Here is a 22,379-nt window from a genome sequence, read left to right on the forward strand (position 1 = left end):
TAGCCATTACTCTGTTAGTCAAGTGCTGGCTAGCGTCTTTAAGAGTGTAGTGTTTTGTTTGTGTGTCAAAGTATGGCAATAAAGAAAAAAAAAAAAAAAAAAGCGTCTGTGGCTTGGTCGGTAGCGCGTCGCGCTGCGGCCCGCAAAGTCCTCGGATCGAAACCTGGCGCCGGATGCTGTTTTTTCTTTAAAGAGCACTGCGGCCGCCGCCGCCGACGCCGGCGGTGGATGGTTTGGGGTCGCTTATAAAGAGCATTCGCTCTTAAAACATTTGGTGGCTCTTTCCACCACGCGGTTACCAGTGACGTCGCCCAATATTTCGATAATCGCCGGGTGCTCTTACGAGAGGCTTGCTTTGCATGTGCGCGAAGGTCTCTTTTTGGGCGCGCTGTTTACAAAATCGAATGCGCTCCTTAATGCCGGTGATTCGATGACTTAGCGTTTTGCTAACGACCACCAAATGCCAACCAGAATGTTCGGAGCGACGGGCTCGGCGTTGCCGCTGCATGCGTCATAAGACGTGGCGATTCCGATTAAAGCGAGCCACCAAAAGTAACGGCGGCGCCCGGAAGCGCATGCGCAGATAAAGGTCGAGGGAAAGGCCTACCTCTCGGAGCAGAGTGCACGATGGTCGACGCCCGTCGCCGGTGCTTTTTCAGCGAGTTGACGGAACGCCGCGGCGACTTCAACCTACGGCCGACGGCGACCGCGTGGTGGCTGAAAGACGTCACCCTGCTCGTGCTGGTGGCCTCGGCGCTTCCACAAGACCCGCCCGTCGACTTCCATTTTGGTGCCGCAGACTTGGGCTTCCGCTGCGCCGCCACCTCGGTCTCGAGCTTGCTTCTTTCGAGCCTCGTCTGCCCGCGGCCCGGACTCTTCAGAAGCTGCTTCTGGACGCACGCAGCCTGCCTTCCCGCCGACTTGTCGTTGGCAGTGATGTTCATTTTGCTCAAGGAAGGCGTACTCACCTCGAACGACGAAGAGCCGGTGCAAGTTAACAAGGGCGTCGCCACCACCGCTCATGTTCCCGCCAGACTGGATGAATACGGCGTCTCCGGAAAGATGAACGCGAGCCTACAGGTGATCATGACCCTGCACTCTAAAGGACAAGACGTTCGTAGTGATGTACGGACGACTGCAAGCGTCCCTACGCTTAAACCGCGACGTCACAGACTGAAGAAGTTTCCAGCCACCGTGCCACACGTCAGATCACGCCCAGAGAACGGTAGCGGCGACTTCGTTGTTTCGAAAGCGCCGATGTCGAAGAAAACAGCTTCGAACGACAAAGGCACCGTACCGAGGACGAAGCCTGTTCGGCGCAGCTTGAAGCAAAGCTCGGACGGGATCGCGGATAAAGGCCCAAGGAGGACTTCCAGCCTGAGGGGCCAGTTTGGCGTGTTCTTGATGGCCGACCACGTGGTTTCCATCTTCGCCAGGTGGCACCTGTTGCTGCGCATGCTCGCTTGCCTGGCGGCGCTCACGAGGAAGGAAGTCGAAGCGGGTCACGCCGTCAACGTGAGGTTCGCCCGTCACCACCCTGGACCCACGGAAACGCAGACGCGGGTCGGGCTCGTCACGGCGTTGTAAACTGTCTCAGCGCCGCTCAGGCCAGATCAGGAAGAGACTGGATTGCACTTTGGCTGAATAAAAAGTTTATTACGATATGTAGCTGCTTCCTGTGTACGTCGCACAGCGCGACTGATCTTCTATGTTAATTAAAAGGAGATTTAATTTAAACCAAATCATTTATTTTTCCAGTACCGAAAAGACTGGATTGCACTTTGGCTGAGGAGGAGGAGGAGGAAATAACTTTATTTAGTCCAAAGAAGAGGCCTATTCAGGCCCGTGGCGCCTTAGACGACGGCCAAGATATCTTGACTCCTGGCGGCGTCTTCGGCCCTTTGGACGGCCCACTGCTGGATGTCAGGGTTTTCGCTGTGTAGCACGGTCTCCCATTGCTCTTTACTATTTATAATAAATGTGCCTTTGGTATTGCTAAAATCTTTCTTCTGGACACTGGGGCATTCCCATAACATGTGAGTCAAGCTCGCAATTTCTGGGCAGTGCTTGCATTTGCCGTCGTGTATATCCGGATGGAAGTGCCTGTAAAGGCCTGGATTAGGATACGTGTTCGTCTGGAGGCGTCTCCACGCGACTTCTTGCTTCTTAGTGAGCGAGGGGTGGGCAGCCGGGTAGGTTCGTCTTTCCCCTTTGTAGTGTTCGAGCACGTCTCGGTAAGCACAGAGGCGATCCTTGGCGTTGTCCATTGATTGTAAGCCGGGTTGCGGGGGCTCTCGGTGGGTATATAGATCTCGAGCAGCCTCGTTGGCCCATTCATTGCCTTCTAGTGCCGCGTGTGCTGAATAAAAAGTTTATTACGATATGTAGCTGCTTCCTGTGTACGTCGCACAGCGCGACTGATCTTCCATGTTAATTAAAAGGAGATTTAATTTAAACCAAATCATTTATTTTTCCAGTACCGAAAAGACGCTGTAGAGAACACAACCAGAGACCATTAAAGGGGCCATGCAACACTGTCGATAAGCGCTTTCACTGTTTTCTTCGCGTCTGGAAGCACTGCGGAAGCAATAATTATCGCCAGCACGGAGCGGCACTGCGTGATTTCCTCGTCGCACCAGATACGCCTTCCATTTCTGCTTTGTTTTTGTGGCTTTTTTTTTTCAGCTGCTATCGAAGAGCGTTCATTGCTAGCAACTGAAGGAAAACCGGCCAACAGCTGCTACATCGCCTTAGTGACGTAATTCGGGCCGTCGAAGAACGTAAAGACCTGTAAAGAGAGCAAAACCTTTTGAGCGAGTTTCCAAGTTATCTGATGGCCATAGAGCAGTAATTTTTGGCCGAGGTACTTTGCGACCCCCTAATCTAAGTACTGGGTGTGTTGGGTGACTACGTCCTGCAAGCATTTAAGATTATTAAAAAAATGTTGAAGTGTTGCAGGGTCCTTTTAAGGCTTGAAAAGGACTGCGCTTCTGTTAGAAGGGCAATACCTTCGGACTGCGGAGCAAGAACAAGACGGGAGAGGAATCCGCGCTTCCTTTGGTGGCCAGATAACATCACACGCGCTTGGAAGGTTAAGATAGCGGTGTGTGTGGCGTGAGAAGAAAATGCGTGGATCGGCCCCAATCGGTCACTGCACAGCCAGCACAGCCCCGTAAATACTTGTGACCGCTATCATTTCGTCCACCAGGTGCCGCTACCCTCCCCTTCGCCGTCGCAGCTACGAAAAGCTTCGCAGTCCGCGTTGGTTTTCACTAGGACAATCCGGTCACTCGCACACGCGCAGCAGCAAGGGGCCGTTTCTTACCCAATTCTTGTTCTGTGCTTCGGACATTTAGCAGCATGTTGAACAATTGTACTCATAGCACAAAAATTGTTCGGTGTCAGAACACAACCCGAAATTTTCTGGGCCCTGCTTCCCCCCCCCCCCACCCACCCCTTTCACCCCGTCCTCGTTTCGGCCTTTCTTTCGTCCATGCTGTTTGCAATATTAGTATGTAAACACAAAATAAGAAATTAGGTAAGGAAAGGAACATGAAAGTATACTAGAGCTCACGCTATTTTTCCTTTGTTTGCCGGTGTCGTATAACACCCCCCGAAAAGTATTTCGGGCTACACACACACACACACACGTGCACGCACGCACACGCACGCACGCACACACACACACACACATGTATATATATATACAGAAAGAAATGCCGGCAGTCTACAACGCCAAAACGCCAAAGAAGGCATAGGGGAAGGTTAGACTATTTTTTTAGCGTTAGTGACGTTACTTTATTATTAATTTTTATTAATTACGTGAGAAAGAAAGAAAGAAAAACACGCGCCCAGAGTGGGGACCGAACCCACGCCCACTCTGGGCGCGTGTTTTTCTTTCTTTCTTTCTCACGTAATTAATAAAAATTAATAATAATGTAACGTCACTAACGGTAAAAAAATAGTCTAACCTTCCCCTATGCCTTCTTTGGCGTTGTAGACTGCCGGCATTTCTTTCTGTATTTCCTAACGAGCCCCTCATTTCCAAACCCTATATATATATATATATATATATATATATATATATATATATATATATATATATATATATATATATATATATATATATATATATATATATATAAAGCGTGAAGACGCACTTATCTGGTGAAAAAGCTGGGCACAGAATTACGACACAACGAAGTGGTGAGGCTTGAACGCATCATCTTTTTTGCGAGAGGAGGTATTTAAGGAGCAATCAAACTGGCCAATGAACTGAGAAATTCTCGTATAGCGCTTCTCAAAAAGATACTGAACCTTGAACATCAGTCACCTGTCCAGGAAGCTGCATTGTATATTGTCAACAATTCCGCCGAAAGGAGCAACCTGCCTCAGTGTCTCTTATTGAAGGCCTAACTGATGACGGTGTCCGGGACAACACGCTGTCTGGTAGCACGGCGCTAAGTAATGATCATCTTATTTTGCCTAACCCGTAACGACCAAACTGTCTTTCGTTCGTGCGGACGGCGAACTGCTCGGGCATGGGTGCATCGTCCTTGCGCCTTTTCTTGGCGGGGACCCTTTGTGGCGGCGCCGGTGATGACACCGCATCTCGGGATAGCGTTTGAGGCGGCCTCAACGCGGTCCGTCTGGATTTGCCGCCCACCTGCTGCGCGGGAACGGCGGTAGCAGCGCCGGTGGCAGCGCCGGCGTCTTCCGAGGGCAGGAACTCGGCCGCCACACCGGCCAACACCATCAGCACGGACGTTATTCCGAGAGCCGCGTACTCTCGCTGCCGCAGCAGTTGGCTGAACGCCAGGTGTCCCACGCCGTCGCCGACCACGTTGAAGGCTAGGCCCGTGCAAGCAGCCATGCATCTCGCCTTCACCGGGTACACGCTGACCGTCAGGTAGAAAATCAGTGGGACGGGGAGCGCGGCCGAGAGTCGCATCACTACCAGCAAGACGGGCACCAGCAACGTAACCACGTCGGGGTACGCGGCGAGCAGCAGGGCCGACGAGGCGCCGAACACGAGGCTGGATATCGCCAGGAGACGCCTGACGTCCTGCACGCCGCGCATGAAAGGCGCGACAGCGAGGAGCAACGGGACCATGACGAGGCAGCAGACGATGCGAACGTAGATGCTGACCGGGATGCCACGGTCGAGCGCGTAGTGGCTGTGCGTCCAGCCGATGATGAGCCAGACGAAGGCGATCAGCGTGGAACGATTCCTCAGCCGCGAGTACCAAGTGGCCGCCGAAACCAGCCCCGCTTCCCCCCTGCTCGGAAAAGTCTGCTCCAACTCCATCCGGCGTATCTCCTTTCTGAGCCGTTCGCGGCAGTCTGCGGCAGGTACGTCATTGACGACCGCGACTCTCGCCACGACGGTCTGCGCTTCCCTAATGCGATGCGTTGCCAGAAGCCAGGCGGGCGTCTCTTCCAGCACGTAGAAGGTCGTTAGAAGAGCCGACGCTAAAAGTGTGAGCAGCAGCTGCGACAAAGACCAGTTTAGCTTCAGGAGGTCCGCCAGGAAGCCGAAGGCTGACGCGAACGTGCTAGAGAGCATCGGGGCGAATAGGCAGTACAGCAGTCGGCGAGACGCAGTCGTCACTTCGTACAGCACAACGTAAAGGACGACCAGGGAGGAGGACATTGGCCCCACTACGACGCGCGCTACGGCGAAGGTCTGGAAGTCGCGCGCGAGGCTGCTGGCCGCGAGTGTCAGCAGGAGACCCGTGACGGCGATGAGGGCGACCGTCTTGCGACCGATGCGGTCCGCCACAGGGCCTACCACGAGCAGCCAGAGGGTGCTGGCGGTCAAGTTGGCCGCCTGGGCGAGGTCTTTCAGCTGCCGTCGCTCGCACACGACGCTCCACTCGCTGACGATGGTGTTGCCGTACTCGCTCATGTCGAACTCCCAGGTGACGCAGGGAGTCACACGAGCCCACTTTCCCGCGTCGGGCGGGTACCGCATCGTGCAGTGGCTGTACCGTCCGCCAGGGTCTCTGGGAATGGCCAGCTCCTTCCAGGCTTCCACGCTAATGTTCAAGAAGGCTTCTGGCCGCCGGCACCAGTGGTCCATCTCGCGTGCCGAAAGCCTGAAGATAAACCACTGGAAGAAGGTGACGCTTCCGGCTACCACAGCGACGAACATCAGCCGTGTCTGGAAGGCGCCCTCGCCGAACGGAACACACTCGCCTTCGCACCTTTCGGAGCTTGCGTGGCTGGTAGCGGGTTGGTCTGGCGCGACGGATTGTTCAGCAGACACCACATTTTGGTTGGTTTGCTGGCTGGTTGCCATCGCTTGTACCACGGTGGAATGGCGCCTCTTCCGTCACGTCACTTCTTCGTCTTCAGCGCTCACGTGCGGCGCGTGCTCATCGTGGTCCACCGGAAAAGGAAGACGAATAATCTGAGGCAACGGGGTAATGATGAACGGCTTCTCGTCAACGTACGCCCGCTTCCAGCCGCCGCAGCAGCATAGCCGAGTTCCCAGTCAGTAACAGCCGCTCGCAGGACGTTATCGCCGCTGGCGTGCCGCATCCGCCAACACTTCTGGCACCAGACTCACAAACTCCCGACATGCTCTCGTGGAATGGATAGTTTTCCAGTACCGGTCCTCCTAGCGGCCGACACGGCGAACCTGAACTGGCAGTCAGGCACGCAACGCGGGAATCTCAGGCAATGGCAAGACTCACGCACTTGCGCAACAAGCCGCAAGGGACACATCAACTGGGAAAAGCGGCATCACCCGGGCTTACCCCTTCTCATCTGAGCATGGACATTCTCCTGAGCTTCCTTCGGTCATAGTGCCATCACCTGCATCTCAGGATGAGCAGACGGATGAGAACTGTGAAAACACAGCGGAGGATACTTCGAGCTCGGAATTTTACTCCCGCCGCAAGGTGGGAGTGAAGCGTCCAGTCATACCTCAGCATTGGCCCCGGAAATGGCACACGATCGTTCACAGGATTACAACTGGATCGGCAAGAACCCCACAATTTCGCGCCACAAGATTCGGCAGCCTAGATGACCCCGAGTGTTCGCGGTGCTCAGCCAATAATGACATTGCACACATCCTGTGGGACTGTCCTCGTTTTGCCGACTGTCGCGAACAAGCCTTCAAAACCGTAGGATTGGCAATCCCACCGAGCCTTAATGATTGGCTTTATCCAGGCAGTTCCAATCAGAGCGAAGAACGGCGCCTGCTCGTCGCTCTACAAAACTTCGCCAAGGACTCTGGTCTTCACCATTTCCTTTAATTTTACACCCAATTGGGTGTACCATTGGATGTATCCTACTTTTTCCGCAACTCCCATTACCTAATCCCTCTCCCCTAGACATCAAAATTCGCTAAAGCGTAACAGGGCGTCTTTGTATCCCTTGAACATAAAATAAATGCGTGTTACCACCACCCCAAAATGTTTGGCTTTCGGTGAACTCGTGCAAGAAATATCCTGGTCCTGCAGTCCCTCCCGCACCCACTTGTCACCCGTGCCTTTCACATGAATGTCATGGTAGCAGGCGCACGCTCGCGTGATTAATGTGCATTTGCCGAAGCGCCCCTTTTATAGCAAAGCTTTCTACCTCTACCAGCCAACGGTTCTTTCGTTGCGTGCGGGACAAGAAACTCCCAACGCGGCTGGGGAGGCGGAGGGCGCTTTTCACTCACGGAGCGCAGTGTAGACGGCCCGGCGATAGGGTGCTATTACGCAGCGTTCGTGCTCACCCCAGCGGGCGCGTCGGCGGCACCCTTCCGTTGGCTTTGTCGTCTGCTTTAGCGACAGTGTCGGGCCTGTTTTGGCGCAGCTTCGCATCCACTGCGCGCTTATACTTCGCACGGCTTGTTCGACAGCACCTCCTGGAATTAAGTGGTCGTACGGCAAAGATACGTTAAGGGTTGGTTTGCAGGGCGGGAAAAGAAAATGTATACAGACCACTTATAGACATGTGGCCGCTAGAGAAACGCCACCTTTCGCGCACTATTTGTCACGAATGGGACTGCGAATACCCATTCAGTTGTGTTTTAACAGGTATTACAAAAGACTAATGGAGCAACTGGTTCTGATAAATAGCGATTATAAAAGTTCCGTCAGCTTTCTCGCAACTCTCAAACTTACGAAACTATTTAGTTTAAATCTGCGAAAGAGAGTTTGACGTCCACCTGAATGCAGCCATACGGTTACAAAGGAAAGATATACAGCTTCCTCAGAAACTTCGCAGTTGAAGAAAAATTCGTCCTGGTCCAGGATTCGAACACGGGACCACCGCTTAACCGGAGCAGTCGCTCTACCAGCTGAGCTAACCCAGAGGCTAGTCGTTTGTAGCGCGACAGCGAATTGATCAACAACTCGAAGTACTCCACCTTGGGGACTTCCCCTAAATCTGGTCGATTAACACCTGTCCTTTACTTCGAGCTGTTGATCAATTCGCTCTCGCTCTACAAACGACTAGCCTCCGGGTTAGCTCAGATAGTAGAGCGACTGCTCCGGTTAAGCTGTGGTCCCGGGTTCGAATCCTGGACCAGGACAAATTTTTCGTCAGCTGCGAAGTTTCTGAAAAAGCTATATAGCTTTCCTTTGTATGGCTGCATTCCTGCAGCCGTATGGCTGCATTCAGGTGGATGTCAAACTTTCTTTCGCAGAAACTTACTCCACCTTGTGGATTTCCCCTAAATCCAGATGGTCGATTAGTTTAAATCTGTATAAATGGGAATCACTAAGCTAACATGCCGGATTGTTTCGGTGTCTGCGCTTCTGTCGCGCGGTGGTGTTGCCCCGAGCTAGCAAATCAGGATGGTCAGGTTCCGCTGTCTCATCCTTCGAAATACGCTCCTCTCCGTTTTCTTCCGACGCACGGCAGAGCTACAGCGGCGGCGTCCGTCGCTCGTGCCCGGTCGTGGCCGATGGGGCTGCGTTAGGGACGGCACCCGCGCGAATCCAGGTAACGGCTGGCAGAATCTCTGGTTTCACTCTTTTTAGAGCCACGTGTGTGAATTCATGTGGCGTCTCATGTGGAATTGTTTTGGGGATCACTCACACCTTTGCTTTCCAACCAGCTTCAGAAAAAATGGCGCATTCTGGAGGTCGTGGGTTCGGATCCCACACGGCGGGCATTTTTTCTCCCCTTTCTTTCTGTCTTTCAAAATTATTCATCTGTTTCAATGACCTACCGTATTCTTCCCTTTGCTCTCCGAGGCATTCTTGACTGGCAACCCTTATTTATGTCTTTATTCAACGAGCCCCTCATGTCCCTATCTGATATATATATATATATATATCAGTGTGTCGAACCGAAAAAAATACCGCTTCGGTAATACGGTTCTGGTTCAGGCGAAATCGTTTCGTTCCGGTTCAGTTCCGGTTCGACAAAATCACGTACCGAACCGGTTCGCGAACCGGTTCGGGAGCTTGAACCGGTTCGCGAGCCGGTTCGATGAGTGTAATTATCAATGAAATTAGAAAAAAAAACATTTAGTAGTTTAAAACGACAGTCAAATCAAAATACAAACAAAATATCAAAATGCTGCTGTTCCCCAAGGGTAGTGGCGCAATTGCAAAGCAAACTTTAAACAATAACGAGATATTAGAAAAACAGATGAAGTGGCGACGATTTACCCCCTATTTTCTCGCCCAGACTTTATGTTGCCCTAGCGACTATTCATAAAGCCACCGCCAAGAGATATGACGGTGGGATATATTTTCTGCCCTTTCCTTTTTTGTTGAAATCGCAATCGTCCCTATGGAATCGCCCATCACGCTAACCTTGAAGTCTTAAATTTAGGCCTGCGTACTGGCGCGTTCAAATACCAGGGCTTAATACCATTGGCGCACATTTTTATATTTGTAACAAAACAGAAAAATCCTACAACAGGCACATAAATACTACCAATGAATTAGATTATTTGGTCACCCTGAATAATTTGTTAGCTGTCACCTTATCGAATGTGTTAGCCACACTTTTGTTAAAAGTAAGCTTTGGTCACTGCATTATCGCTCAGTCACTGCATTATTGCTCTGCCCACTGCAATTCCTTTTGGGATAGCTATACCGGATGTGTGCATTACAATCAGTATGTCATCGTACCGCCTGACCCCCGGCCATCGTTCCGTGTGTTATATTGCGGAATCTTATAACAGATTATGCTGTTTCAAAATGAAAGGTAAATTTGACGCGCGGAGTATTAGATGGGACTTTTTTGAATCGACACTCTTTAATTCGTCAACAGCAGTACTCCCCTCCGGAAGGAGTAGCAGTAGAAGTTATGAAGCGAGTTTGGCAGTCAGTACAAGTGCACCTTCGAAAAAAAGCAGACCTGAAAGAGACAAAACTGCATCAGTAGCAAACGGCTTAGCCACTGAGCAGCTACTGCGGTCACACTTGTCAAGTATTCACAATTGCAGGTGTCGGACCTTTTAAACAAATTCCGAAATGCAAAAAGTTTGCACACATCGGGTGTGGGTTTTCGCTTTTGCGCAGTGGAGCACTCCTGCAGCCTGACTGCTCCAATAGAGTCGCGGCTAGGGAAGGGCAAAGTCGTTTTATATCCACTGCAAGCTGCCGAGAATGACATTTCGTTTGGTCAGCTTGCACTACGCTCGCGCTTTTAGCAGCAACAGACCATTGCTACATTGGTGCTCCTTTATTTCCCCTGTTGTTACATAGAGCGTGATAGTGTTCAATTGTCTGGAAGGGTACAAATTACCCGATCGGGTACGAAGTTGATGGTACGTGAAAGAAATAAAGGCCTGAGTTGCATTGACTGTGCAATATCAACAACGGAGGGTCGAACCGTTATGGCATGAATCGGTAACCGTTATTTCTTTTTTCGGTTCAGTTCCGGTTTGTATATATATATATATATATATATATATATATATATATATATATATATATATATACATATATACCCGCCGCGGTGGCGTGGCTAAGGCGTTGCGCTGCTGAGCACGAGGTCGCGGGTTCGATTACCGGCCGCGGCGGCCACTTTTCTGATGGAGGCGAAAAGCAAAAACGCCCGTGTGTACGAGATTTCGGCGCACGGTGAAGATCCCCAGGTGGTCAAAATTAATCTGGAGCCCTCCACTACGGCGCGCCTCATCGCCTACGTTGCGTCGGCGCGTTAAACCCCATATAAGTAACACCATTGCTCTTTTTTTAAATATTGGTGCATGATAGCTGGGACACCCTGTATATATATATATATATATATATATATATATATATATATATATATATATATATATATATATATATATATATATATATATATATATATATATATATATATATATATATATATATATAAGACAGAAAATAAGGGTTGGCAGTCAAGAAAACCTCGGAAAGCAAAGGGGAGGTTGTGGCGGGTTATCGAAACAGATGAAGAATTTTTTTAGTCAGAAAGAAAGTGGTGGAAAAATGCCCGCCGGGTGGGATCCGAAACCACGACCTCCAGAATACCGGTCTGGTGCGATAACCACTACGCTACCGGCGGGGCTGTTTCCCCAGCACTTTCTCGGGTATTTATGTTAAGGTATATTTATTCCTGCACTTGGGGGTGGTAGCCAGGGCCACTCGGACTACTCGGGGTGAAGAGGTCCTTCTTTTTAACCCCCGGGCCGTGACTCGAGTGTCTACGACATGTCGAGAGTGGTCGACCAGCGTTGAACCCTCTTAAGCTACCCTTGGCACCAAAACTGCCAGAACAGAGGCCCTCGCTAAGCATGTAGCGAATCAGAAATGGGAAATGGGGGGCTCGGTGAAATAAGACAGAAAATAAGGGTTGGCAGTCAAGAAAACCTAGGAAAGCAAAGGGGAGGTTGTGGCGGGTTATGAAACAGATGAAGAATTTTTTGAGTCAGAAAGAAAGTGGTGGAAAGGGTAGCTTAAGAAGGTTCAACGCTGGTCGACCACTCTCGACATGTCTTAGACACTCGAGTCACGGCCCGGGGGTTAAAAAGAGGGTCCCCTTCACCCCGAGTAGTCCGAGTGGCGCTGGCTACCACCCCCAAGTGCAGGAATAAATATACCTTAACATAAATACCCGAGAAAGTGGTGGGGAGACAGCCCCGCCGGTAGCGTAGTGGTTATCGCACCCGACCGGTATTCTGGAGGTCATGGGTTCGGATCCCACCCGGCGGGCATTTTTCCACCACTTTCTTTCTGACTCAAAAAATTCTTCATCTGTTTCGATAACCCGCCACAACCTCCCCTTTGCTTTCCGAGGTTTTCTTGACTGCCAACCCTTATTTTCTGTCTTATTTCACCGAGCCCCTCATTTCCCATTTCTGATTCGCTACATGCTTAGCGAGGGCCTCTGTTCTGGCAGTTTTGGTGCCAAGGGTAGCTTAAAGGAGCCATGAAGATAAAATACAACTTCGTTTAATTTGAAAGAACTAGGATTCAGTATCTCACTCAGCTCCATTACAGCCCCAAAAGATGTTTTTTAACGAAAAAAAAGCAAGAAGTATTTCAAAATTTTCAAATTTTGCGCCACAGTGACGTGTTATGAGCAACAATGACGTCATACGGGCCAACAATAAAACATAATTTCCAGTGCGTTAACGGCACGTTAGCATTCAAGTGATGCGGTCAAATGGAACTAGAGGCCCCATTACAGACGTCCAGTCATGTGTCGTTGCGACAGGTCAGTTAGGCGGTGGCCAATCGCACAAACAAGGTTCCGTGACGTCATAGAAAAGTTGCGGGAAATTGGCTAAGGGGTCGCGACTGCTTCACACGTTTTTTTTAATATCTCCGTTATTTGTTCGAAGATTGCGATGATATTGGTATCATTGTTATCGGGACTAAGCAGTCTTTCTAATAAACCCAACTTGTATTTTGTCTTCATGGCTTCTTTAAGAGGGTTCAACGCTGGTCGACCACTCTCGACATGTCGTAGACACTCGAGTCACGGCCCGGCGGTTAAAAAGAAGGTCCCCTTCACCCCGAGTAGTCTGAGTGGCGCTGGCTACCACCCCCAAGTGCAGGAAGAAATATACCTTAACATAAATACCCGAGAAAGTGGTGGGGAGACAGCCCGCCGGTAGCGTAGTGGTTATCGCACCAGACCGGTATTCTGGAGGTCGTGGGTTCGGATCCCACCCGGCAGGCATTTTTCCACAACTTTCTTTCTGACTCAAAAAATTCTTCATCTGTTTCTATAACCCGCCACAACCCCCCTTTGCTTTCCGAGGTTTTTTTGACTGCCAACCCTTATTTTCTGTCTTACTTCACCGAGCCCCTCATTTCCCATTTCTGATTCGCTATTTTAATATATATATATATATATATATATATATATATATATATATATATATATCAAAGTTGCAGTCCTTATTGCCAGTGCTGTTTGGCGTTTTAACAGTGTTTTATAGTGCCGAATGAGGTATGATTGCCTTTTTTTTTATGCAGGAATAAATAATAGAAAATTCAAGTCGAGAAAAAATACGCCGTTTTTTCCGGAAGCGGGAATCGAACCCACAACCTCCGCATAACGCGTGCGGTGCTCTACCATTGAGCTAGTTCCGCGGCGACTCCCCTCTCGACTATACCGCGGGGTTTTGTATTTACGACTGCTCAGAGCCCGGTCAACTAGCGCCGCCCCTCGACCACCGCGGGAAGACGTAGAACGTCTTTTCCCAGCGGCCGCACGTAAGACGTGGTCGGAAGTCGGGGATAGCCAAAGGCATTTCAGACTGCTGAAGCCAGAACCCTCGTAATGCATTTTGTAGAACAGAGACGTACGGGACGAGGGATTCCGTAAGGACACATATCAAAGTTGCAGTCCTTATTGCCAGTGCTGTTTGGCGTTTTAACAGTGTTTTATAGTGCCGAATGAGGTATGATTGCCTTTTTTTTTTATGCAGGAATAAGTAATAGAAAATTCAAGTCGAGAAAAAATGCGCCGTTTTTTCCGGAAGCGGGAATCGAACCCACAACCTCCGCATAACGCGTGCGGTGCTCTACCATTGAGCTAGTTCCGCGGCGACTCCCCTCTCGACTATACCGCGGGGTTTTGTATTTACGACTGCTCAGAGCCCGGTCAACTAGCGCCGCCCCTATATATATACAGGGTGTCCCGGCTATCATGCACCAAGATTAAAAAAAATAGCGTTACTCGAAGAAAACCTAGTAGTGCGTAATGTTTGCAGTACTGTGGAGAAGCGGACAGTAATTTTTTCGTTAATGATACTTAACTAATTAATTGTAATTAATTATCTAACTCGAGAAATACTGTCCTAATCACTGAAGTGTCAATGAGGCACTTGTAGGTACCCACGAGGGGCATCTAACTGGTCTGGCGAACCTGAAACAGCACTTCAAATACTTCAGCGCGCGATAGTTCATTACATTGAACGGCCTGAAAATCGTTTGTTTCAAATTCCCGCGCTTTCATCCCGAACGGCGCATATGACAGCCTCCTGGTTTGACCTCACCGCTTTGTGCGGACGTCACGGGCGCCCGCTTGAGAGAGTGTTGCGCCCGCTCGCCGCTCGTGGGGCCGCGCGCATTAAGTGACGTCACGAGTTTTTGGCGAGCGCTGCCGCGTCACTTCTTTTTCCTCTCCTGGAGTGATGTCACGCTGATGTCCATTTGCTGAGTGCCGCTCCGCGCGCTGCTTCGTCGGCGCGATAAATGCGATCCAATTGAACTATGTTCTTCGCGTCGCAGGCCGCTCATATTTCAGCCAGGGTATTCTGTTGAGTGAAGGAAGCGAACTGTGCAATAATATTACCGCCGAAAATTGGTGTCAGTGCTCCTTTAATGTTTGATTGATCCAGTCAGTTCTGTAGAGGTAACGCGTGAAGCTTAGCTTAGCTTCGAACGGTTGTTATCGCGATAAGAAAGGCAAATCATTCACTTTTCCGGACAACAAAAACATCTCACGAAACAATTACGTGTTCCACTTACTAGACCAAAACTTCTTTTTCCGCGGTTCGTTTCGGAAACTTTTGCGCGAAGTTTGCACAGATGGCAGCTATGAAGTTCATCAGCCAAATAACTGCATAATTTAGCTTATGCAGTTATCTGACTGATGAAACTTCATGAATAAATTTACAATTTATTTTTTTCCACGGGGAGAACCGGTGGCTGACACTCTGTTGGGCCTATAACTGTGGAGATTCGATATCTACCACTTGGTTACGAGATTCAATCTGGGTGTGGAAGATAAACATGGCGAATGGGAGGCAGAATAGCAGCCGCGAATAAGATAAAGTGCTCGCAATGAAAACAGTCAAACCGCTCAAAAGATCTACGTCGCTCACCAGTCCGCACGGCCAAAGGAACCAAAACCGAAACTTGCGAGCGCTGATCGTACTGTACACAATAGGTCTGATTTATAGCATCCTCGATTAACCGCACCGGTGCACACCGGGGCACACCGGTGCGCCTTTTCATCCTCGATAAACCGCACCGGTGTGCACCGTCCGTCCTCGATAAACCGGGGTGCACCGTCGCGGGGCAATTTTTGGTTGCACCGCCGCGCACCGAGAGAGTCGACGGTGCGCCGGCGTGCAGTCCCGAGATGCATCGCGGACGATGCCGGCGAAGGAGCTTCCTCCGCAGTCTGCTGCAGCGACGGCGCCATCGCCGCACTCGTGTCAAGGCGGACGGAGCTGTGTATTGTTGCTGACAAGGATGGCGTGCTTGTGAATTCATCGGGCAACGATGCGACAGTCTCCTAACGGGCGGTAACAACGGCCAGTGATTGTAAATGAGGACGCGAACTTTGTGTACTTCAAAGGCGGCTGCATGCATTGCCAGAAAGTTGGGGATTGACATTCGTTTCGTTCGATCGAATTATCATGAACTGTTACCGGAGTGCCTAGACGATGAAGACCTACTTGTCTTGCTGTAACGGAAGGGCGGAACAAAACAGGCACTCGCATTATGGTTCAAACGAAGATTAGAAGCAGCTTGTATGTAGCTGTTTAGTGGAAGCGGTGGCGGTACGTTGTTCCGCATGTGTGACGGATTTAAGTTGTGCGTACATATAATCATTGGCCTTCAATAAATACCACTTTCAAATAGCGCTGTGTCTCATTACAGTGCTGTATTGTTACTTGTGAACGTTTTTATGAGTTGATTTCTCAGATTAAGAGATGGCGCCTGGGTAGAACCGCCCCGTTTGTCGGGTGTCCCTATTCGCACGCCCTGTGGGAACAATTTTTATTTTTAGTTCGCACGCTGCGTGGGAACAATTTTTATTTTTAGTTCGCACGCCGCGTGCCAACAACAAATAAAAATTGTTCGCACGCCTTCGCGCCGTTTGCGCCATCGACCGCTTCTCCTGCTTCGCGACCAGCGCGACTTGCGCTGCTTGCGCTGTCCCTTTCGAATCACGCTGGTCTCTGTTGGCATACCTCAAGCTTAGCATTGTCAAGCTGCCCGCATTGCTGTTGGCTAATCTGTGTTAGTAAGTAGCTCAATAGTTTGTTAGTTGCAGCAATAAATTTGATGAACACGTTGGTAAACATGTTGGATCCACGGGGCCACACGTCGAGTTGTTCTTGGTTGAATGCTTGAATTGGGTTTCGGTGAGTTCAGTATTGAAGCTGACTTATCTCTGCCGTTTATTTTTTCTATTTTGTAATTATGGTAAGCATTCTGATGTTGTTCCACCAGGAAAATCTCTACCCCTGTAATTTTTCTGGGCTCTATCATATGCGACCGATGAGCAGTTCTCGGAGAACCATTTCTAGAATTACAGCGCTTGATACTTTATGTACGAGTACTGCAGGCACGTGCAAGATACTGTGGTGAGAAAAAGCAGTGGTACATATTGATTTTACTTCCTGTGAGTGTTTTGTTCACCATGTCTTCTAGAGACACGAAATGCGGGGCGGAAATTTTTGCAGAACATGAACTTGTCAACGTTTTAAAGCCCCAGTTAGGTAGGATTAAATAGAAGAAACTTTGGAATGTGAAAGATGTAACAAAATTTTGTGGTTTTGGTGTCAGCTTGCTGAATCCAAATATGTATTGTGTTGATATTAAATATTTTTAGTAATAGAGGTTAGAATTTGGCAGGTTGTTCTCGCCAATGAAGCACCGCTGTCGTCTCATTGCGTTCAATATGGTAGAACCAACTGGAGCTTAATATGTATTTATGCACAGCTAATCCTTTATGCACAGTACCATTAGATATTTGTGGATATCTACAGAGGGATAGGGGAACTTGTAAACCAGCAAGGGGGAGAGGACCTGCACACATTTTAGTGTAACCAGTATAACTACACGGACAATAAATGGTATATTGTCTTTAGCAGCACAGAGCAAACAGGTTCGCGACGTGCATTTTCTTTTTCTGTCTTTGCTGAAATGCTTGCAATTGAGAGGGGCAGGCGCACAGTTCAGTTTGGTTTCTCTAGTGTTCTTACCTAATTTGCATGTATTACAAGTGCCTGGCGCAGAATTTTGATGCAATACTGCACTACAGTGCGTTTTTTTTTGTGCTACATGCACATTTGTGATGAGATGGTGAGGCAGGAAGTGCTGCAACAAATCCAGCGTAGTTACGACGTTAGGCTCCAGTGTTGTTGCTGCCGGTCACACAACCTTCCGTGTGTCTTCCAGGCGACACCATGGAAGGGCAGTGGCATAGGGTAACAGCAGCCAGATCTCATTGCGGTGTCCTACCCAATGTCTACACCTGTCATTAGCGGTTGACCCAACTAGCATGCGTCTATCAAACCAGTGAAGATTTGGCCCTTGCTCAAGCTTCATATTCATGATGATTCTTCCCTGACGACACTGACCAGCTGACTGCACTGTCACTACCTTGTCAACTAGGGACAACTGCGTCGCCCGAACTCTTCCAAGCCTTACCTTCTCCTTCACCACAATGGGTGCACCCAAATCTCAGAAGGCTTCATCTTTCTATTGTTACATGCTTTTAGGTATATAGCCCAATTACTTCTCTATTTCCCATTCCCAAGTTTGCACCTCCACATTGTTTCTAAAAAAAAACATTCAATTCTCGAAATTTTCTCGAATCGCAATTTTTTTTACATTATGATTTGAAAAGATGGGTTTCAGCTTGGAATTAACTTTAAAAATGTGAAGAAAAAACTGCTATGAAGGGCAGCTCTGCCTCAATGCCTGCCAGACACCAAACAAAAAGGGAGCAGTAGGTTTGCGATTGCATTACTTATGCATAGTTACTCACAAGCATTACCCAGTGCATCATTATGATCATTGTCGTTCTTGTCATTGTCTGAAGCCATTGTGCAGTCAGAGAGAAAGTCAAACTCGCTCTCAAAGACAAATTCGAGGTGTTAAGCAGACGTTGTTGCCTGAAGTATTGCAAAAAGGCTGCTTTTTTTTTCTAGAGACAATGCCACCACCATCATTCCTCATGTTTGACACCAGTTTTGTTACATTTGGCAAACAGGTTTTTTTCTGAAGTTCTGAAGGGCCCTTGGTACTAAAAATCACCTTTGGTGCCAAGAAGCACAGCATTGGCTGCAACGAGTGAGGCTCGCGAAAAAAGTTATTCCTTATAACTGCTTCTAGTAACAGATGCAAGATAGCTACAACAAGGGTTAGGTCACATGTGCTGCCTCACTGTGGGCATTGCATGAGGTTGGCTACATTACAATTGCCTATGTTGGTTACAGAGCAGCGCCTCAGAGAATTCATCCACAGTGTGTTGTCAGTTTTTGCAGCTGAGACTTCGCGTTTATGAGAACTTTATTAACCACTGCACATTACACCACTCAAGAAGCCAGCCCTGCGTTCCACACAGCACTACGTCACCTACGGGGTCCAGTTCTGCAGTGCCTTGCCATGGTGGAGCTGGTGAAGGGGGTAGAGCTGTTCCAGGATCTTGTCCACTGTGCCACGTCACCAATGTCACGCTGGACCAGAGGCTACTGCAGCTGAAGGCAGCAGTGTGGAAAGTAGGGAAAAGTGCTCCAAGTCCCATTGCTGAATGGATGGCCTACCACCACACCGCGCTGCCTGCAGATGCCATGCCAACTGACTGGCAGGCAGGGATGAGCTGGATCGTGCATTGGCTCGGAGGTTTACCCACACGTCGCAAGCTCTGGGGTACCTTCCGAGCTGTCCAGAGGCCTCAAAGCAACTGGAAGCCACTGCAAGGGATGTGGTTGGCCCCAGTCATTTAGAAGCAGCAATAAGTCTGTTTTGGAGAGAAAAAATAAGGCAGTTGTGGCAGCCAAATATTATTTCGAAGCAATAAAAACAACTGACAGAAACATTAAATATACAGTCCAACCCACTTGTAACATCATTGGACATAACAATGAAGTCACGGCACCATCAACTTCGCTATATGTTGTATGGCAAAATGAACCGCTTATTAATTACACTTATTCTTATTATTGGTTATAACAATTGAGCCTGACGGTACGAGCCGATGTACAATATAGTATTTGGAGATCTGTGAAAGATCATGGGTGCATTGTGTGTGTGACCAGGCTGTCATCCATTTTGCCCACCCTTTCTCTGTTGAAATGCCGGATTTCAGCCTACCGAGTCGAGCAGTGCTTTCACATTTATAGGGCACCGCAATGGAACACCAGACATCAGGGCCTGAATTCTCTAAAATTATGGCTGTAATTTTTAAGTAATGTGGCATTAATGTGCACGTTTTCTTTGGTTAGGGAATCCTGTGGAGGAGCAGGAGAATCAGGGTGCATTGTTCTGCCTGTCGTTTTAAGGTCAAGTAGACGTGCACAGTAGCAAGACGTACGGTGTGATTTCTACAATCTTCCACTTCTCTGCGAAACTCACAACCAAGGAACACATGCATTTGTGCACCAATACCGCATCACTTCAAAATGACGACCATTATTTTAGAGAACCTGGTGTCAGTTCAGCCACAGTCAGAGGCAGGTAGCTGCTTAACATAAATGCACCAATTGAAAGAATCTCTCCTATTACCCACTCAAAGACCAGAGGGCCCTGAACTTTGGCAACTGCAGCGTACGGTCAATCGAACTAAGATGGTCACTCGTTGCCCATAGCTTCTTCTCCCACACCAAATTCCTCTATTGCTTCAATGAAAGTTTACAACACCCCGTCTGTATGTCTAATCTTTGCCCCCTAGAAATGTATAGCTGCCCTTGATCTCTAAAGTCCCAGCTAAAGTGATGGTCACCATGCTGCAATGAGAAACTGAAGCCTGTTCTGAGCAGCTGTGCGGTCCCTCCAGTTGTTTATAACGCACACCACACTTTTTCAGCATGCAAAGTTGATAGGAAAGAATGCCCCAAGGACGAAATTCCACCTCTGCTGAAAAATCTCACCTCAAAGATATTTTTAAAACACTCAATGCTTGCTTTACAATTCACGTAGTGCGAGCAGTCGGTCTTGATTTTTACAGAACTGGCCAAACCACTATTGCTCACTGAAGCTAAGGCTGACGTAGCCGTCGCAAGAGTTACGTCCAATCATTTGTTTTTATTAATAACAGTGGCTCAGGCTAGTCAGTGAATGGAAGCGGTTTGGCCAGTTGGGTAAAATCATGGCAGACAGCCCTTGCTTTGTATTGTGAAATGGGCTTAGGGTAGAAGCTTGGAGTTCCACCCGAATTAAGCCAGAGTTAGCCCAATCATCAGTAATAACAATGATTAATAATTAACAGGGACTCTGGCTAGTCAGTAAGGAGACGAACTGCCGTTTCTTCATGTTGTGAAGTGGGAATGGGGTAGCGGTTTGGAGTTCCATTTGAACTGAGCTAGAGTTAGTCCAATCATTTTTACCGTTGAACCTCATTAAAATGAACACAGATATAGCAAATTATCGACTATAATGAACTAAATACAAACTTTGGTTGGTCACGCATCATTTCAGTGCCGGAAAGTGGAACTGCAAGAGCTGCACGCGATATCGGCTGTAATGAAGAAAAAACTCCCGACGCCCAGACTGTAGAAGTAGAAAAGGCCCTTTCGTGCGTGGTCACTGCGGAAACCTTTATCCTGTTCGGTGCTATGAAAAGCCACCATACAAAGGTCACGTCCTTCAAATAAACAATAATGCAGGCCTGTTCTGTCAAATGATCTTTGACCTGTTGGAATTTCACGTTCTCATGTTTGGGTCCATTTAGTTTGAAATGCCACAAGGATACAACTAATGATTAACTCGTTTACAGTAAGTTCAAAGCCTAGAATAATGCGTTTTTGTGGCTAGGATTTTTCCACTAGCCAGATTACCAATTCGTTAGAGCCAAGTTTTACCTCTACCATTACAACACCTATCGGGTACAATAAACTAATTTACTGCCACGAAACTACTTTGTTATAATGAGGTTCGACTGTAATTATTAGTATTGAATAATAATTAGCAGTGATTATGGCTTGTCAGTGCGCCGAAAGGGCTTGGCCAGTTGAGTAAAAGCAAGAAAGACTGCTCCCACAATGAGTTGCGTTTCCCCTAGACACAACTTTACTGACAGCTGGCATTCTGTCTGGACATGTATGGAAAGCATCGAACTGTACAAGATGATCACGTGGCATTAGAACAATCATGACCAGGCCGGTGTCTCAAGTGGCTTAAAGCTCCTGGATCAGCTCGCTAAGGTGGCAAAGAATTAGTGGTTGATAATCGAAGAGGTCGAGAGCAGTCCAGTGTGCCAACACAAATTTTAAAAATTTTGACAATACGTCCGCAGTATCGCTGAGCAATTTTGCGGGTACGTCTGAGTACCTTTAGATACAGAAAAATTAAAAGGAGTGATAATAGAGGAGGCTAATCAGTACAAACAGCATTCAGTGCTGTGCTCATGCGCATATTGAGAGGACAGGGGAAGGGCGCTTGTCTAGGGTCCCATCCTGCAGAGCTATCAAAAAGTCTGTTTTCACGCAACGATCTACAGTTATAATACTGCCCTCTAATGAGAAATATGCAGGGTGTTGCAGAGAACAGTTTATATGTTGCAACACCCTGCAACATACATGAAAGGGTTGCACCACACATGAAAAAAAAGCTTTCAGCAAAACCACTCCCATTATCATACACATTTTGCACTAATGTCACATTTCAGTAATATATGCTGCTGGACTAGATGGTACATATCGCCTGTTAAAAAACACAACACAAAAACGATAACATTTCAGTTCACAACAACCACGATGCGATCACATTTCACATTAATTAAGAAACGGGCCAGGCAACAGGACCACTAGGCACTTTTGAACGTGCAACGAGGATGATGAAGGCCAGACCAACGTTTATAACGTTGGGCCAGACATCAGTATGCTCGAAACGCTCGAGAGTGGCCATTTTAAGTTGTTTTTTTACTTCCTTTTTTTTTTTACTGTCTCACTTGCCTCCAATGCCAATATTTTTAGGAGGCGTTGACATAACTTGCGTAGGCAGCCGATTTGCCCACCGCGTCAAGCTGGCACA

The 22,379-nt window shown here is 48.4% G+C and overlaps 1 protein-coding gene across 1 annotated transcript; it reads right to left on the minus strand.

Moving 5' to 3' along the window:
- Positions 1 to 4,471: 4,471 nt before the first annotated feature.
- Positions 4,472 to 6,179, minus strand: LOC144179788 (beta-alanine transporter-like). The gene has a single exon (XM_077708224.1). The coding sequence runs from the start codon at positions 6,152 to 6,154 to the stop codon at positions 4,472 to 4,474; it is 1,683 nt and encodes a 560-aa protein (XP_077564350.1). The 5' UTR covers positions 6,155 to 6,179.
- Between the last annotated feature and the right edge of the window lie 16,200 nt (positions 6,180 to 22,379).

The sequence above is a fragment of the Haemaphysalis longicornis genome, unplaced genomic scaffold (assembly GCF_048455015.1).
Source record: "Haemaphysalis longicornis isolate Haplotype H1 unplaced genomic scaffold, Haemaphysalis longicornis Haplotype H1 scaffold_4, whole genome shotgun sequence".
NCBI lineage: Eukaryota > Metazoa > Arthropoda > Arachnida > Ixodida > Ixodidae > Haemaphysalis > Haemaphysalis longicornis.

Coding starts and splice junctions, on each gene's coding strand:
- LOC144179788 (XM_077708224.1), bottom strand. CDS start 6,154: ATGTTCGTCGCTGTGGTAGCCGGAAGCGTCACCTTCTTCCAGTGGTTT.